The 20,280-nt window shown below is 47.5% G+C and overlaps 2 protein-coding genes across 2 annotated transcripts; one reads left to right on the top strand and one right to left on the bottom strand.

The window, feature by feature from the left end:
• Positions 1 to 249: 249 nt before the first annotated feature.
• LOC110768198 (UDP-glycosyltransferase 43-like) lies at positions 250 to 2,317 on the bottom strand. The gene has a single exon (XM_021971896.2). It carries the CDS (start codon positions 2,170 to 2,172, stop codon positions 751 to 753), a length of 1,422 nt encoding a protein of 473 aa, XP_021827588.2. The 5' UTR covers positions 2,173 to 2,317; the 3' UTR covers positions 250 to 750.
• Positions 2,318 to 16,852: 14,535 nt separating this feature from the next.
• LOC110768196 (protein UNUSUAL FLORAL ORGANS-like) lies at positions 16,853 to 19,056 on the top strand. Its single transcript, XM_021971894.2, has one exon. It carries the CDS (start codon positions 17,292 to 17,294, stop codon positions 18,609 to 18,611), a length of 1,320 nt encoding a protein of 439 aa, XP_021827586.2. The 5' UTR covers positions 16,853 to 17,291; the 3' UTR covers positions 18,612 to 19,056.
• Positions 19,057 to 20,280: the final 1,224 nt, after the last annotated feature.

Raw genomic sequence — 20,280 nt, forward strand, 5'->3', positions numbered from 1 at the left:
TGCTGTATTCTGTGACATGTTAAATTACCGCATCTCAAGTCCTTGAATTAGAGAAATTATTATATGATACTGTAATACAGTTGCGTAGTTCTCACTTTTAGGATATAGTATAAATAAATATTATTAAAACACAGGCTTGGACCTAAACCCCTTTTTTGGATCTGAAATCTGAATTGGTGGGTGCGCCAGAGCCGTGCTATAGTGCAACGCATCGGTAACGCGGCCACAGTAGCGAGCTTGGCTCTGCCCTTAAATTTTTTTTATTTATTAAAGATCGAATATGATATGCTACCTATCCATAGTGGTTAGGTGGTCCAGTAGAAACAATCTAGGGACAACAGTGTAAGCCTTGGCCCACTTATGCTCTGATATTGTTCCATGCGGCCTCTTTTATACAGTCTCTTTTTTTTTTGGTTACATTGGAGGAAAGAAATCCCACTGGCAATCCCACTGGCACTGGGGTTCGATCATGGGTGCCATGGGGGGAAGGGGGAATCCACCACCACTGTGGTGGGAACCCATTGGCTTTATACTGTCTCTTTGCTTTGCCTTTTATCTAAAGTTGAACCATATGTGGGACTTGCCTACATGGTCTTGACTCTCGTCTATTATAATATAATATTAACGGGTTCGGAATTTACTCGAATATAAAGTACTTCTGTTCATAAGCATTTTTGTTGGAATAATAATTCAAGTGGATAACAAAAACAAAAATGCAGAGAGGAACAATTGATATAATTTAAATTTGCCTCATATCTTAGGCACTAATTTCTCATTTAAAGCTCCTAATGCTTGGTATGAAGATCCATTCTCCAACAAAACCATCCTACTCTTCTCTCTCATCTCCTTCACCCTAGCCCTCACCACATCACCACCGTTCATCAAGTGCTTTATGCTTCTCTCCACCTCCTCCGCCAGCACCAAGTCACTACCCTCCCTATAATCCAACCTAATCTCAATTGCCAATCCCAATTCCTTCACCATCTCAAAGGCGTTCATTTGTTGCTCCGCGTAAATCGGCCACGTGGCAATCGGTACACCGTACCATAAGCTCTCCAAAATCGAGTTCCAACCGCAATGCGATACGAACCCTCCGATTGCTGGGTGGGCCAAAATCTTCGCTTGTGGGACCAGCCCAAAAACCAAGCCCAACTTACAAGTCCGTTCCAAGAACCCATTTGGTAATACGTCGTCCACGCTCGCCGGGTCGCTCGGGAGGTCCAGTTGGGACTTGGGCGGGTCACGCAATGCCCATATGAATCGAAACCCGGCCCGTTCAAGCCCGAATGCTATTTCCCTCACTTGGGGCCCACTAAGACTCCCCATGCTTCCAAAGCATAACAACACAACGGATGATGTGGGCTGGTCATCGAGCCATCTCATGACACTTTCATACCAGGTTGGGTCATGCCATTGGGCCGGCCCGTTAAGATCAAGAACTGGCCCAATCGGGTAAACCCGCGGACTCATAGCCAATGAGCTAAGAGCATGTGGCTCCAATTCCTCAAACGAATTCACGACAATACCTTTTGTTTCGGTGTACCTTCGCGCATGGGATAAATACCAAGAGTACGCATCCCCCTTCTTATTCAGCACCGCTGTAGGCAAAACCAGTGGCGGCACCGAGTTAGCGAAACCCGGTATGCTCAACTCGGTATCCGAGTCACCAAACTCAGTGGGGATTTGGGCATCCAAGGTAGGAAGGTGAAGCATGAAGCTGAGAAATGTTGCCGGGGAAGCGAAAAAAAGGTAACAAGGAATGTCAAGCTCGTTAGCAACATCAATCATGGATGTACAAAACATGTCCACGAAAAGCCCAACAACTCGGCCCGAGTTAAACTCGTCTGACTCGGACGACACGAGGTTGGTGAGGGCATTCTTCACGTGGGTTTTGTGGTTTTGTATGAGCAGGGATATGTAACCCATCGAGGACCGGTACTGATCAGGGGAGGGCGAGTCCACCGCAGGCAGGTGGAGGAAGCGAATGTTCGTGCACGTGGCAGCGCGAGATTGGATGTAGGTGTTGACAATGGGCCGTTGGGACATGTTGATGATGAGGATGGTGGCGTGGAACCTACGGTCATGATTGCCTAGGAGCTGAGCAAACTCGACGAGTGGGACTAGGTTTCCGATGCCAGGGGTTGAGATGAAAACCACATGAAATTTGGTCATCGTGAAATTTTTGTTGCTGTAGGTTTGTGTTTGGTTTCTTGGGTGGTTGGCGGTAATGTTATCTTCCTGTTTGTGAATTTTGTGGTCAAATTGGACATTAAAATAAATAATAATAATATTTGGTGGGTGGGCACAAATACTTTGGAATTGTAACATGCAATGCATATTATATGATATTTATATTCAGGGTAAGTATGTCCAAATTCATTGCTCCACGACAACATCAACATCAACGGTAGGAACTACGCATGCTCCATTATGATATGATTAAGGATAAGATCAAAGCTAGCCGGTGGTTCTACGAATATTATGGGTCGCTCTCGCTAGGTCATAGATAATTATTAACATTTACCAAAAAAAAAATAATAATAATAAAACCACCGTTTGACTTTGATTTGTCTATTAGAAACTTAACTTTTGTTTAAAAAATGGCAATGATTTTCCCACTCTAATTTTATTCGCTTACACTCCTTTTTTAGTTATAAAATGGAGTGTAAATGGATAAAATTGGAGTAGGGAAATCACCACTCTTAAAAAATTTCAGAAAACTGAACTTTTATAAACTTGAAAGGATAGTATATGCGATGTGATGATTTGAGTCAATAAAACCCAAAACTTATGTAGAAAAAAATGATACACACATAACCAATCTGAATAGAGTAATTTTAAGTCTTTCTTTATATAGATTTACTTCTTACCATACATAGATTAATGCAGAAAATCAAAGAAGAAATGCAAATCCATTTTGGATTTCAAATGGGTATTAAATTTCTGCAATATCCTCACAAGGGTAGGATTGGAAGAAGGAAAATAAATAAAACAAAAAAGAATAAAAGAAAAATTGATGTGCATACAGTAGTCAAAAGAGCAAAACCAATTTTAAATCTTACACGAGGGATTAATAATATATTATCATACAATTGTTTGTACCATATCTGACCCTCCACTCGTACAACGACACGTGGATCTCATAAACTCGCCCAAGCACCCAAGGCCTCGGACAATCGGCATAGGCTACTGATGATATTGTCTCAAAGCAGCAAAAGATCATTACAGGGCCCAACACAGCCTACAATCGGTACCCCCTACCGATTCTGCAGAATCAACCTCGAAGCACCCGCCTGAAATATCTAAGGACTCGTGTCAACCTCATAGGGCCCTCCCACGAGTCCCACATCGAAAATGAGCGCTAAGAGCATACTAAATGCCCTCTATAAGTATGCCCCTCCCACTACAATACAGGGGTAAGACTTTTCAGCTTGACTTTTATACTACTATATAGTCAACAGCAAGAGCTCTTAAAAACAATCTTACTCGAGCATCGGAGGGTCTTAGGCTGGTTCCACACCGGTTCCATAGACTTTACGAGCTTCGCTTATCTTCTATTCAGGATCAGCATCCAAGGACAAGAAGAATCGGCATCCAACACCCAATCGATCTCTTGATCGTCCATCCCACTTGTAAGTTGCACTCATCTCTATCTATTCAAGATTTAGCATCAACAGATTGGCGCCGTCTGTGGGAATCGCTTATCGATCAACCCATATCTCAAAACAAAGAACTCTGAGACCAAAAAATGAATCCATCTTCGGCCCTCCCTACCGATGGCCCCATCCTCGGCCTCGTTGGCGAGCCGAATCCAACTCCCTTGCTTCAGACACCTGCTCGACCGACCACCCTGGAGGCTCGGATGGAGACCCTACAGCAGGATATGGCAAGAATGCAGGAGCACAACAATGTTCTCGCCTCCAAACTGGATGACACCCAGAGGCAACTGCATCAACAACAAACACTCTCCGCTCAGTTGCAGAACGATCGGGAACCAGCCACACAGCTTCGGCAGGAGAAATCGTTTAAAAGCGTACGAAAGCCCACTTTCCAGGATAGAGGGAAGCAGCAGGCCGCGAACAGACCAACTGTCTCCCGAAGACTGTTCGTGCCCACTCCGAAGGAACGCCATCCCGAATATCGCGTTTATTCTGATTGCCGCGAGAGGATCAACGATCGGCGCAGGGAACGGCAGTCATCGCCCATCCAGGTCCGGGCGAAGCTAGACGATCCACGCCTGGAGGTACTTGGACCAAAATCCCCCTTACGCCAGAGGTACGGCGCGATCGGCCTGGAAGAGACGGACGAATCAGATTATGTTCCAACATCCCCAGGAACCACAATCTCATCGGCAGGGCCCTCTGCACGACGCCACAGCCACCGATCAAACCAAGACAACGATCGGCGAAAAGGAAATTACGAGAGAAGCCCCAGCCGAACGGCAGACCAAGGAAGGCGAGGTCACAATACTGACCAACGCACAGGGAACCGAGCGATCGAACCCTTTGGTGACGATCTTCCATCTACCGATCCGACTATTCGTCTCCTCCTACAGAAGATGACTCGCATCGAGAAGGAACAAGACCAGGCTCGGACACCAACATGGGGAACGGTACAGCCAGGGCCGTTCACCAATCGAATCCGGACATTCAGACACGAGAAGGAGGTCCAAGCACTCCGCATATCGTTTTATTCGGGGGTCGAAGATCCCGTTACCCACATTCATACCTTCCAATCAGCTCTGGGTTGCAAAGGACTGACGGACGAAGGCCAATGTTTGCTATTCCCCTCCACCCTGACCGGAGCCGCTCTGAATTGGTTCTATCAGATGGAGCCAGACACGGTCGACAATTTCAATCAGTTGAAGCAAACCTTCCTCAACCATTTTATGATTCAGACCGATCGCCTATATTCCGCCGATGATCTATATACCGTTCGGCAGCAAGACGATGAGCCGTTGAGGGAATATGCGGCTAGGTTCAGCCATGAGTACTCCAGATGTCCGGAAACTGACGACAGGGCGGCCTTCGGTGCCTTCAAAAGCGGCCTTCGGTCGTCTCAGTTTCGTTATTTGGTCCACAGCAGCAACTGGACCACCTACTCCGAATTAATGAAACAGGCGGCTATCCACGCCAAGGCTGAGCATTTCAACTCCAAGGGATCGGCTTCGACCCCAATAAACAAAACGGCGTTGACCGATCAGCCTCCAACGCAGAACTACGACCGATTCCCGGTCGACCGATCGGCAAACCAGGCCCCCTACCGAACGGCACCCCCTGTCCCTGCTTTTTCCACTCAGCGAAACAAGCGGAAGGACAACTTCCGGGAACGGCAGGACAACAACAAGAAGGGCAACCACAAGGGGAATCGGCCAGACGAAATCTTCACTTTGCTCAACACCACTTATGAGCAAGTTCTCCTGACCGAAGGGGATATGATACCGAAGCCGAACAATCGGAAACTCCCTCGCCAGAGCGAAAAAGACACCGGTGTCTTCTGCCGGTACCACCAATACAACGGCCATGATACGGAATCATGCATCGCGCTGCGCAAAATCGTTGAACGCCTCATCAATGACGGAAAGCTGGATCAGTATTTAAACACCAAGCCAGCAACGGATAACTCATTGAATCGGCAGATCAATATGATCAGTGGAGGGGCGCCTATTGCCGAAGCCAGCAACCGATCCGTTAAAAACTACGTTCGTGCCGTACGGCATCCACAAATCCTCAGCGTGGCGGGAGGACGCAATGACAAAATTCAACGCAACGGTTGGGAACCTATCACCTTTTCTGAAGAAGAAGAGCGAGGCATCATCTTCCCCCACTCTGATCCTATGATCATACGGGCTGATATATCGGATTTCGACGTAGGCCGAATCCTCATCGACACCGGCAGTTCGGTCAACGTGCTATTCGCCGACGCTTTCAACGCCCTCGGCGTGGACCCTCGGCATCTGAACAAGGATATCACCCCTCTCCTGAGCTTCTCTGGCGACGTGGTTGAACCAATCGGCAGTGTCCAGCTCCCGTTCGCTGTCGGTACCATCCCCAGACGAACGGTCCTCTACACCCATTTTCTAGTGGTCGACTGCCCAACGGCATACAACGCTATCATCGGCAGGACGGCGCTCACAAAAATGAAGGCCATGCTGTCACCACACATGCTCCTCCTCAAGTTCCCCACACACGCTGGCGTCGGCCAAGTGCGAGGGGACCAATTGAGTGCACGGACGTGTTACGTTTCGGCAACCAAGGAATCGGCAAGGGCTGCGCTTCGCGAAACATACTCGGTCGCCACCAGCTTGGGCGTACCGAACGGCAGGGGGACGGACAAACCAGATGACCCCCGAGATGAGACTGTAACCCCGCAAGCGCAACCCGCCGAAGATTTAGAACCAGTCACCCTCTCCGAAGCACAACCGGACAGACAAGTTCGAATCGGTACAACCTTGAGTCCGGCACTCAGGGCCGATTTTATCACCTTCCTGCAAACCAATGCAGAAGTCTTCGCCTGGTCATACGACGATATGCCCGGCATCGCCCCGAGTGTCATCAGCCACAAGCTCAGCATCTGCTCCACTTTCAAACCCATCAGGCAGAAACGGCGGGCCTACGATGCCGAACGGTATGAGGCAATGAGGCTCGAAGTAGACAAACTGAAGACCATCGGCTTCATCCAGGAAGTAACCTACCCAATTTGGCTGGCAAATTCGGTTTTAGTCAAAAAATCAAACGGCGCCTGGAGAATGTGTCAAGACTATACCGATTTAAACAAGGCTTGCCCAAAGGACAGCTTTCCTCTGCCACGGATCGATCAGATGGTGGATGCCACGGCAGGCCATGAACTTCTCAGCTTCATGGATGCATACTCAGGCTACAACCAAATATTCATGAGCCCTACCGATCGCGAACACACGGCATTCATCACCGACAAGGGACTTTACTGCTACAACGTCATGCCGTTCGGCCTGAAGAACGCTGGGGCGACATACCAGCGATTGGTCAACAAAATTTTTTCCGACCTCATTGGCACCTCGATGGAAGTCTATGTGGACGATATGCTGGTCAAGAGCAGAACGGCCGATTCTCATCTCCACAACCTTTCGCTCATGTTCGGCGTCTTAAAAAAGTACAACATGCGCCTCAACCCGAGCAAGTGTGCCTTCGGCGTTTCCTCGGGCAAATTTCTCGGCTTCATGATCAGCCAACGAGGAATCGAGGCCAACCCTGAAAAAATCAAGGCATTACTCGACATGCAGGTCCCGAAGACACAAAAGGACATTCAGAGTCTGACTGGGCGTGTCGCCGCTCTAGCCCGGTTCATCTCCAAGGCTACCGATCGGTGCACTCCATTCTTCAAAGCCCTCAAAGGAAGCAAACGGCAGATTGTCTGGACTGCCGAATGCGATCGCGCCTTCCAAGATCTTAAGGCCTACATGAGCAGAGCACCCCTATTATCCACTCCTCTCCCCGGCGAAGAACTCATCCTCTACCTCTCGGTTTCGGCAACGGCACTTAGCTCTGTGCTCATTCGCAAGCCGAACGGCATCGAACTCCCCATTTTCTACATTAGCCATGCTTTGCAAGACGCTGAGATTCGGTACCCCGAGCTCGAAAAACTCGCCTACGCTCTCGTCCTTTCAGCACGCAAGCTTCGGCCATACTTTCAGGCTCACAGTGTTACCGTCCTCACCAATCAGCCTCTGCGCCAGATACTCCAGAGACCGGAGACATCCGGTCGGCTAGTCAAATGGGCCATCGAGCTCGGCGAATTCGACATCCGCTACCACCCTCGTCCTGCCGAGAAGGGACAGGCTGTAGCCGATTTCATCTCTGAGTTAACCGCGTCCGAGGGGCCAGTTTCGAAGGACGCCGCATCCGATTCATCTTCGACGGTACCAGTCGCCCACCCGACCGAAGGAATCTTTAATCCGTCAATTCCACTTTGGACTCTCTACGTGGACGGTTCGTCCAACCGACAGGGCAGCGGAGCCGGCTTGGTACTCAAGGCCCCTGACCAGACAACCATCGAATATGCCATCCGATTCCAATTCCGGACTTCCAACAACGAAGCCGAATATGAAGCTCTGTTGGCCGGCCTTCGGCTCGCTAAAGAAATGGGCGCTCAGCAACTCAGGATCTGTAGCGACTCACAACTTGTCGTGAACCAGATACTGACTGAATTTGAAGCCAAGGACACTTCGATGGTTGCCTACTTGACACACGCTCGCCGATTGCTGCACCACTTCACTGCGTACCAAGTTCAACAGATCCCCAGATCCGAGAACAGCCACGCCGATGCTCTATCACGCCTTGCATCAGCGATCGACGACAACATAGGGCGCCGTGTGCCGATCGAGGTCCTCACTCGGCGCAGTACCACCGACCTCGAAGTACATGCCGTTCGGCAGGATCCAAGTTGGATGGATCCTATCCACGCCTACCTCGCCAACGGCACGTTGCCTGGCCCCAAACCTGAAGCAACGACTATCCGCCGCCGATCGGCACGATACCTCCTTCTGAATCAGATTCTCTATCGGCGTGGTCACTCCTTACCATTGCTTCGGTGCATGACCCCGCAGCAGGGAAACTACGTCCTACGAGAGATTCACGAGGGGGCCTGTGGGGACCATTCTGGGGCTAGATCATTGGCTTTCAAGACCATTCGGCAAGGGTACTACTGGCCGACTCTCCATGCCGATGCCACCACCCTGGTCCAGAAGTGCGATCAATGCCAGCGTTTCGGCTCCGTTCCAAAGCTGCCTGCCGAACCACTCTCTCCGATTGTTAGCCCATGGCCCTTTGCCCAATGGGGTTTAGACCTCATCGGCCCTATGCCCCAGGGCAAGGGACAGGTCAAATTCGCCATCGTCGCCGTCGACTACTTTACCAAGTGGACCGAAGCCGAAGCTTTGGCAACAATCACTGCAGCCAGGGTTGAACATTTCGTATGGAAGAATATCATTTGTCGATTCGGCCTCCCGAACGCAATAATCACCGACAACGGAAAACAATTCGACTCCTCTCAGTTCCGGCACCTATGCCACCGATTTGGCATCAACCTGTTCTTCGCCTCCCCAGCACATCCGCAGTCGAACGGCCAAGTCGAAGCAATCAACAAGATCATCAAGAAGACGCTGAAGAAAAAGCTTGGGACAGCTAAAGGAGCTTGGCCCGATCTCCTTCCGGAAGCGCTATGGGCCATTAATACCTCCTATCGACGGTCGACTGGCGAGACGCCATTTTCCCTTGCCTTCGGTTCCGAAGCCGTTGTTCCAGTCGAGATCAACGCACCATCGTGCCGAACGGCATCTTACGAGCCAGAGCAAAACGAAGCCCAGCTCACTCTCAACCTGGACCTCATTGAGGAACACCGTTCCCAGGCTCAGCTTCGGAATGCCGCCTACAAACAACGGACTTCCCGCTACTACGACTCGCGCGTCAGACGCCGATCGTTTAAAGTAGGGGACTGGGTACTACGCAAAATCTCCCTCGCCACCAAGGACTCCAACGACGGCACCCTTGGTCCATCTTGGGAAGGTCCCTTACGAAGTTGTCACCATCTGCCGCCCAGGCACTTACCGTTTGCGTGGTACCGATGGTCAAACCCTCGGCCACCCTTGGAATATAGAACATCTCAAATATTACTACAAGTGAACGCCCCTTCGGTCATCACCTCTGTATCATACCTTCGGTCGTCACCTTCGGTCATCAACTTTTGTAATCGGTTTAATTTGGAACTCCCTATTCTATACATACGGCACTACCATTCAGCAATATTATGTCAAACATACTCTACATACGACATGCGCACATACAGAATTAAGGGACATGGCACATTAACCCGAAACAAACTGAACATTGATAAATAAGGGGCCACAGAAGGGCCATCTGTCTTTACAATACGCCGTTCGGCACGCTCAAAAATGTTAAAAACAAAAAGTCTACGAGGTGGGTGGATCGGCTTCGGTCGCTACAACATCGACATCAGCTGACGCAGGCACAGGATCAGTCGACGGCTCGGCAGTAGACGTAACGGCAGCCCTCGGCCCGGGATGACCTTCCTCCCCACTGCTTGAATCGGTGTCGTCGGTTTCCTCGGCCTCGGCATCCTCGCCCTTGTAGGCCTCCACCATCTCTTCGGTCACCCCTTCCGGCAGCGGTGGTGGATCCCGGAGGAAGTTCAGGTTCAGCTTCTTGTCAGCATTATACCGTTTGACTCGATAGAGAAAGTCGTCACATTGCTCCATGCCCTCTCTATCCACCAAACGTGTAAACTCCTCCGACGATCGGTAGTCCGCAACGGCCTTCGCCTTCTCCTCTACCAGCTCCCTGGCATGCGACCGCTCGGCCGCATCCATCGCCACCTCTACCGCTGCCTTCGCCTCATGGGCAGCCATCACGTCCAGCTCGGTCGCCGCCAGCTTCGACGCCAGCTCAGCAATTTTCGCCGCATTCTCCTCGGCACGCTGGTCCGCCTCCTGCAGCATCTTTCCGGCATCAGCGATCTTCGAACGGCCCTCTTCAAATCTCTTTTGGTACCGTTCGGCAGCATTCACAGCTCGCTTCGCGCAGAGCCACATGTCCATATTAGCCTGCCACACCAACGGACACATTAATACATGCCGAATCAAAGTATCCTTAAGCTACAAATCCTACACTTACCGCTGCTTGGAGACGGAAGGCCCGACCGGTTTGTTCACGCAACGTCTTCGTTGACAGTTGCTCTAGCTCAGCCAGCTCCATCTGAGCACCGTCAATCATACAGTTGATGAACGGCACAGCCTTCCGAGGACACGCGATGTTAACCGGTCCCTCCTCTCCCTCCACCTCATCATCAGGGATCAACACCGATGTCCCCTCGTTCGGGCCCCTTGGCCGTTTCGGCAACGGCGTCACATCGATGGGACCCTCGATCTGCCGTTTGCCCGTCATTTGGAGGTGGGCCTCCCGAACGACCTCTGCCTCCGCCGCCCTCTTCTCCCTCCGGCGGTCAGCCACCGTCTGCTCATCAGCCGACGTCCCTCCCGCTGGCCCTGCCGTCTTTCTCTTCTTCGGCCCGGGGGACTGAACCTTCGTCTTTGGCGCCCCTTGCCCCTCCAGACGCCTCCTCGTCGCCTCGCTCATAGGCCTCCCTCCTGCCACTGCAAAACAGGAAAAGCACGAAGTCAAAAAGGAAACGGCAGCATAGAAAAAAACATCGACCCTGCCGAACGGCATCTCTTACTTTGCCTTTTTTCTTCTTCCTCTTCCTCCTTCACCCTCCGATCGTGTTCGGCCCTACCGATCAGGCCTGCCTTGAACAGATTCCGGAAGTAGAGCAGCTCCTTACAAAACCGATCTTCTTCGGCAATCTTCGCTCTCACCCTCTCGATTGCTTCAATCTCTCTGATCGGTGCGGCCGGCCGTTTCAAGGACACTGAAACCAAAATACCAACGGTCAGTACCCAAAAAAAAAAAAAAAAAAAAAAAAAAAAAAACACACTATTAACCCTGCCGAACGGCAGGTTCTACCCTACCGACTGTCTGGAAGGACGTAGGAATCCTCCTCTCAACGATAACTCCGGGTGCCGATTCCCAATCACCGGAGACAATCACTCGACGCTTGCGCCACGTCTTTTGAGAGCTCGGCACCCCCACCACAAAGTGCCCACGCTGCCCTGCCGAGAGACAGTTGGACTGAACCCACCCTCCATGATCGGCACTCTTCGCCCTCGTCACACTGTACAGCTGGGCGAACTGTTCGTAGCTTGGCTCCCCCTCACCGGCCAAGCTGAACGCCGTGATCGTCCCGAGCAGCGTAATCCAAAAATTTGGGTTATACTGCCCTGGCGCATAACCGATCGCCGCCAGGATCTTCTGCACCGAATGCTTTAACGGCAGCCGAAGGCCATGCTTAAACACATATGTGAAGAAGACCACCCCCTTGTCATTGTCACTTAGCGACTCTAAGGGCTCCGGAATTCGCATCCCTACCGATTCCGGAATGTTGTACTCCGACCGAATCTTCGCCAACTCGGATTCGGTCAGTGTGTTCGGCTCTAAGTCATCTACTCCGAACACAGGTTCCGTGGGCTTCGCCATCGGGATCCGTTGCCTACCCCTGACGACCCTCAGCACCCCTTCCCCGGGAACGGCAACAGAGACACCACCCCCATCGGCCTCACGACCCGAGGTCGAAGGCTCATCACCCCCAGGCACCCTCGTTGAAGTACCCCCAGCCTCGGCACGCCCTCCTGCCCCCTCCACTATCTCACAGCTCGAAGAGCTCGCAGATTCAGAACTCCCACTCTCTTCGGCAGAACTCCCCGAGGACGACTCATCCTCGTATGCCCTCGGACTACGCCTACGCTCGGATTCGGTATCTGACATCTACAAACAACACACGAACGTACACTAAGGGCTGTGCTAGAATCCAAATCCTATTCTACCTCCTAAAAACACTACGTTCATACGTGTTCATGCGTGTTCATGCTTGTTCATACATTGTTCAAACATAAATTCTTGCAATTCAACACTTTGATCCATGGGAATACGAAAACACGGCAACATACCTTGTTTGCACGGTGGCTCAAGTTCGTCGGAAATCGCCTCCGCCTTGTTCAAACTTGCCGGAAATCGCCTGCTCAGCCTCAGCACGGTTGCCGGAAATCGCCTCTCACAAGCTCTCTTTGCTCTCAAAATTTCCAAGTATTTGTACTCTCGTCTTCTCCTCACATTTATAAGGCCGATTTAGCATCGGGAAGCGAAGCGACGCATCGGGATACGAAACGACGCGGCTCTTCACAGCCATGCCGACACGTGTCACGCATGCATGGGAGAGACCAAACGTCAGTTGCAACGCTTCCAATCCTCGGAGACGCTTCAACTTCCCGAACGTGGCAGATCTAGCCACCTTCGAGCACAACTCCACTAACCAACGGCAGGCGCACATTGATGAGTTCTCACTCACCTCTCGTGCCGAACGGCAGGCGCACATTGATGAGTTCTCACTCACCTCTCGTGCCGAACGGCAGGCGCACATTGATGAGTTCTCACTCACCTCGCGTGTCGAACGGCAGGCGCACATTGATGAGTTCTCACTCACCTCGCGTGCCGAACGGCAGGCGCACATTGATGAGTTCTCACTCACCTCTCGTGCCGAACGGCAGGCGCACATTGATGAGTTCTCACTCACCTCTCGTGCCGAACGGCAGGCGCACATTGATGAGTTCTCACTCACCTCTCGTGCCGAACGGCAGACGCACATTGATGAGTTCTCACTCACCTCTCGTGCCGAACGGCAGCCGCATATTCATGAGTTTTCACTCGCCCCTTTGCAACAACCGGCCCATCATGCCGTCTCCTATCCAAGCTCACTCCCTTGGGCACTTGGGGGACTACATACCACCATCGGCAATTATGGGACCATTGTGTCCGGGCCAGAATGCCGAATACACATTCAAGTCCCCAACCGAGAAGCTTCTCAATCGGCAACTTGGGGGACTACTGTTTGTACCATATCTGACCCTCCACTCGTACAACGACACGTGGATCTCATAAACTCGCCCAAGCACCCAAGGCCTCGGACAATCGGCATAGGCTACTGATGATATTGTCTCAAAGCAGCAAAAGATCATTACAGGGCCCAACACAGCCTACAATCGGTACCCCCTACCGATTCTGCAGAATCAACCTCGAAGCACCCGCCTGAAATATCTAAGGACTCGTGTCAACCTCATAGGGCCCTCCCACGAGTCCCACATCGAAAATGAGCGCTAAGAGCATACTAAATGCCCTCTATAAGTATGCCCCTCCCACTACAATACAGGGGTAAGACTTTTCAGCTTGACTTTTATACTACTATATAGTCAACAGCAAGAGCTCTTAAAAACAATCTTACTCGAGCATCGGAGGGTCTTAGGCTGGTTCCACACCGGTTCCATAGACTTTACGAGCTTCGCTTATCTTCTATTCAGGATCAGCATCCAAGGACAGGAAGAATCGGCATCCAACACCCAATCGATCTCTTGATCGTCCATCCCACTTGTAAGTTGCACTCATCTCTATCTATTCAAGATTTAGCATCAACAACAATAATGTCTCAACAGATAAGGGTTGATGTCTATTGTTGTCACTCTACACTTTAGAGAGAGAAACCATGAAAAAGTGACTTTAAAATAAGCAATGATGTGACAATTTGGCAAGTCTAGCATCAAATATTTGGGAGTATCATTTCTAAACAAGCTTCTAATTATGAGTGCTGTTGAGAAAACTTTAGTACATTTACCAATTAGCTAACACAACCCAAATCATATTCAATTTAGCTGTATTCCATTCAATTTCTAATATAAAATATGAGAGAAATTTATCTATATCGGAAAATATCATGTATTGTTATACGTTATATTTTTCATATATTATATCGTAATGACATGCTTATTGCATGAAAGTTTTTCTCATATCTTATTTATGAAGTTGGTGGATCTTATGCCTTTGGAGCTAGCTAGCTACTCAGCCAGACTCTCATTTAAGGCCTAAAGGGTAAAATGTTGCACCTGGCCCTTTCCATTGTCAGGGAAGAAGAGCTAGCTATATGAAGAGAGAGGGCTTCATCTTTTGAACCATGGTAAATCCGACCATGAAGAGAGAGCTTTCATCAAAAGCCACAATAAGTGAATAAATGAAGCGTAATTTCAAATCTGAACAACTTTAAGCAAATGTTGCATTGGATTTCTTTATTGAACTTTTTTCTTTCTGACTTAATTAAGAAGTGATTTTCAGATTTCTGTTTCTTCAATTTTGACTTTTACTTGTGTCATACGAAGTGAAAACTGATTTAACGAACTAATAAGTATGCCATGCAAGAGCCTAGAAAACCCCAAGCAGCAGAACATGGATGTGAACCATCTCTCTCTCTCTCTCTCTCTCTCTCTCTCTCTCTCTCACAAGTATCACCACAACAAGATTAGACATGAGTGCAGCAATCTGACGCAGTAATTAATCAACTTTTGAAAGTCTACAGATAAAGAAAAACGTATTTAATTCACAAAAGCTTTGTTTTTTTTACTGGTTTTTTGGGTCTCCTCTAAGAATAGTTTGAAGTCAATAATTCAATACCGAAAGAAAACCTACTCTCACTTTGATTTCCATCTAGAACATCTCTAAATGGAAATATATTTTGAAGTACCACACCTGTTTGCTTGAGGGTAAATATTTGTATGTCTCTTCCCTAAAGAGGGTAAAGTAACAGTTAAAGCTCCATGAAATTTTGGGCAAGTCAAAGTTGCCAAAACCAAATAATGAGAAATGAAATCTTTGAAGCAACTAGAGGAGGAACTGAGGCCAAACTAGCTAGCTAGCCAAAGGAAGAAACTTTGAAAAGAAAGAAAAAGAAATCACAGAGAGAGAGAGAGAGAGAGAGAGAGAGGTGGTACTATAGCTACCGGGTTGCTTGAAGGGAAAACACAATTTCCAAATATGAGTTCACCTTTTTCTAAATATAGAAGTTTCTTGAGGGAAGAAATAAATTTCCAAATATGATTATCACTACTTTTTCCATTTTAGAAGCATGAACTCTGAGACAAATGATAATACTTAAAGATTGACAGAAACAAGACATGGTGATTGTTCTGACTTAGATTTGCTTCCCTTAACAAAACCAAACAAAAGCCAAGAGGCTTACAGAAAGAGAATATTATGACTCAAAGAAAGGAGAAAGAAAGTAGTCAGAAAGAGCAGATTACACAGCTTCTTTACACAGAAAGTGCATTATAATTATTATAATTGTAATTATAACATAATTTGAAGATCTCATCAAGTCTGAAACTTCAAGCCTCAGGGGTCTTCAAAATAAAGTTTTTTCGTTGTTCACGCCATGTACAACTGCAAAAACCCATCAATGAGATTGGATTGGACATATGAACTGACAAAGTCTTTGTGTCATACACCACCTGCATTAGGGTTGCATGATGCCTCTTGCACTAAGTCAAACAGTAGTAATAATACCAACTTATTCAAATAGTGTTAATAAAATTACTCGATTAGGTTTCCTTAAAAGTTAGGGTTATATTTCAATAATTGTTTACGTTGGATGTTTTGACGAATAATTTGAACTTGAGATTCCATGTAACGTTGAGAAGAAAGAAGTAAATTAGATTTTGGGTTATTAAACATGGCAAGATCTAGATGGGATTGTAGTTCACGGTGTTAGTTCCGAGGTCTATGCCTTGAAAACTATAAGATGAGATTTTGGACTCTAAGATCCAAAATTGATAAATCTCATCTTATTAAGTTTATATTAAGTTACCTAATAAAATACTTTTAGTGATCTTAAATATCATCTCTTAGTCTTCCCTAATCCAAAGTCCAAAGTCTCTAAACTCCTTCTTTCCCTTCAATGATACTAGACTGCCAGGAAACAAACATCAAATAGAATATATTTCTTCTTTAATGATTTTCCATCTGCTTACTGCCACATATAAATTATTCATGGTGCATGCTTGTCCGATCCCTTCATGAGGCTTCAACTCGTGGAAAGTTGAATTGGTGCATTCACGTTGAGGAGTTCGTACATGTACAGTGTGAACAATGATCGATATTAATGCAAAGACCTCTCTCTCTCTCTCTCTCTCTCTCTCTCTCTCTCTCATCTTAAAGTTGCACTTATCTTGGCAACCTCGGCCTTGACAGAACAACACCAAATTGACTGATGCATCCATCAGAATCACTGCCCTCATTTCTCTCATAGGGAAAGAAATACAAAAGAAATCAATATGCAACAAAGAGAGAGAGAAATATCAGAACAAGAGAGGAGAGACCAAGTCATCTTTCGTATATATACACACATAATAAACTTGTCCACCCCATTAGTTATTTTGAGTGTTATAGATTTCCTCTTTACTTTTGCAACAGTGATATCTCTTTTTCTTCTATATATGTAGTGACCTTTTAGCACTTTCTCCTATCCTTCAACCCCTTCTCTCCAATCCCATGAAAGTTAACAACAAACCATCCAATTCATCAGGTGACTTTTATCAGCCCAAACCTTTCTTGTTCTCCCAATAGAAATCGATCCCTTCTTAAAATAAAAACCCACCTGAGATTTTCCATCTTTATGTTCACATCATCCTAAACTCTTGGTGAACCAAAAACGAATTTCCAATTTTCTACATTTGAAAAAGCAAGCATGCATGTAAGCCTTTATTTCCACAATTAGCTCACGCTTCAACTCCCTCCATTTCTTCGTTTCAACTCCACTGAATTTAGGCCAAATTTACTTGCAAGCCCCTTGTCATCATACACAAAAAGATGGAAGCTTTTCATCCTTCTATCACCTTTCCCTTCTCCTACACCTTCACTACTACTAGTAGTGGACATGGTGGCATTGCTGAAAATATCAACACATCCAGTCCTAGTCCATGGATGGACGGTAGGATATGGAGTAAGCTCCCACACCGGCTGCTCGACCGTGTCATCGCCTTTCTTCCACCGCCGGCCTTTTTTCGAGCTCGATGTGTCTGCAAGAGATGGTATGCTCTGTTGTTCTCCAACACCTTTCTTGAATTGTACCTCCGAGTATCTCCGCGCCGCCCTTGGTTCCTCTTCTTCAAGCACAAACGCCTCAACAGCAGCTACATATACAGGAACAACAATATTGGAGGAAGCCATGGTGACAACAACAGGGCTGGTACTGATTGTGAAGGGTATCTTTTTGATCCTTATGAACTTGCATGGTACCGCCTTTCCTTTGCTCTGCTTCCCTCTGGGTTCTCCCCTGCTTCTTCGTCAGGTGGTTTAATCTGTTGGGTTTCTGATGAGGCTGGTCCGAAGACTCTAATTCTGTGCAACCCAATTGTTGGTTCTCTGACTCAATTGCCTCCAACTCTAAGATCAAGGCTCTTCCCTTCCATAGGCTTAAGTGTTAGCCCTTCATCCATTGATGTCACTGTTGCTGGAGATGACTTGATTTCTCCATATGCTGTGAAAAACTTAACTGCAGAGAGCTTTCATATTGATGGAGGTGGGTTCTTTTCATTATGGGGCACCAATTCTTCTCTACCAAGGCTCTGCAGTTTTGAAACAGGTCAAATGGTTCATGTTCAGGGAAAATTTTACTGCATGAACTATAGCCCTTTCAGTGTGTTGGCTTATGATGTGGCAGCAAATAACTGGCGGGAGATTAAGGCTCCCATGAAAAGGCATCTGAGGTCTCCAAGCTTGATGGAGAGCAGGGGAAAGCTGCTGCTGGTTGCTGCAGCTGAAAAGAGAAAGCTCAAGGTGCCAAATAGCCTGAGGCTTTGGGGCTTGCAGGCTTGTGGAACAACATGGATTGAGATGGAAAGAATGCCACAACAGCTTTATGTTCAATTTGCAGAGCTGGAAAATGGAAATGGGTTTCATTGTGTTGGCCATGGAGAGTTCCTTACCATAATGATCCCAGGTTCTGACAAGGCTTTGCTGTTTGATATGTGCAGGAAAAGGTGGCAATGGATCCCTCCATGCCCTTATGTTCATGCTGGGATAGATGGTGATTTGCATGGTTTTGCTTATGAGCCCCAACTTGCCACACCAGTCACAGGGCTTCTTGATCAGTTTACTACAATTCCATTTCAGCCTTTCACTGGTTAGGAGAGTTCGATTTGGCATGTGATGTTGTTGTTTAGCAGTAGAAGCAGTGGTTGTGATCATAGGGGAATAGTTGTTTAGTCCAGTTTAGTCAGGAGCTACTTGTCAGAACTTTTGAGTGATATGTGATGTCTTTTGTCAATCTCTTCTCTCTGGTGTATCACATGAGGAGATAATTCGCATGCATGACTAATATAATAATATTCCCTGGAATAAACTACAAGACTGAAGAATATGTAGGTAAACTCAGTTGGCTAGAGCAGTGAGCTCGCCCCAATAAGTTTTCTAACGATAAATCGGACGATTAGTTGATAACAAAACTGCCAGTCAGCCCTACTACACATCTTAATGTTGCAGTTAAAAAACATTTTTTAGTATATTGTTTGCCTGCCAAGTTGTGGAAGAGGTTCTAAGTTTAAATTTTCCTTTCCCCATTGTATTTGCCCTGCTCAACTTTTAATCCGAGCCTTTAATACAAATTCTAATGGTTATCTTAAATCTCTGAGTTTAGACCCTAAATCATACAAGAGAGAAACCTTGAATCTGTATTATGTGGGAGCAATTTCTTCCCACGAGAATATTCGATTGAAAGATTCCCCTTTCTTCTTCGCCGCCTCTTTCTCCCTGCAAAATAGATCGAAATGAGAGGACCACACTCGGGGGGGTGTTGGCCAAAGGCCCTACAATGCCTAAGTTTGTTCAATTGATTCTAGATAAAACCAATAGCTAAATAGGGTACGGAGATATATATGTAAGGTGTAAATCGGGTGGCCGGAATTGTTAGTGGTGGCCGAAGCCTTATGTAAAAGGGAGAGAAAGTATGGTGGCTAGGGTTTGTGAGGGATAATCTTTGCAGAGTTTCAATAGGAATTTAGACGTACCTCAACTCTTGTGTGTAGCCATCTATTTATAGGGGCCTCGAAGGCTAGGGTTTCAGAGGAATAATTCCGTAGATGAAAATGAATTATTCCTCCCCAATTTGGCGAATCAAATCAATCCCAATTTAATTAGGTAACTCCCAATTTAATTGGGTAACTCCCAATTAAATTGAGTAACTCCCGATTTGGTCAAATAATCCCCAAATGGAAGGTGTTATTTGGCCTAGGGTTTTGATTTAATTCGGTTCCCACAAATGCCCCTCAGCTTCTACATGGCACGTGGTGGCATGTACGAGATGTGAATTATCTGTTGTGCTATCCAGCTGTAACCAGGCTTCCTTCTTGGATTTGGGCTCCCAATTGGAGTGGGCTTTTAACTGTTTTTGGAGTTGGGTTCCCAGTATGAATGGGCTTGCGATTCCTTCTTGACCTAGGATGCCCAACATGTATAAATGCAGGGCTTCTCTTCACTCTTCTTCACATCGCAAACTTAACTTCTCTATTTTCTAGCTTGAGAGAGATCTTGGAGAATTTGTATTGCTTGTCGAAGAGAGGAGTCGCTGTGCATCCCAAGGTAAGTCGAGCACGTATATTCCTTTTTCTTCTTTTTTGCTTCGAGGATCAGCTAGGGGAAGCCCGATTAGTTGTTGTCGTGACAGGCGACGGCTGGCAGTGGGCAACAGCCTTGGTGGAGTAGGTGCGCACAGGTGGACCAACCACTGCCTATCGTCGCAGGTCTAGGCTGGAGCATGCTTGGCCTCATGCGTTGCGGGCCTCGTCAGCTAGGCAAGTAT

Source organism: Prunus avium, chromosome 4, assembly GCF_965620075.1.
Source record: "Prunus avium chromosome 4, drPruAviu1.hap1.1, whole genome shotgun sequence".
Taxonomy (NCBI): Eukaryota; Viridiplantae; Streptophyta; class Magnoliopsida; order Rosales; family Rosaceae; genus Prunus; species Prunus avium.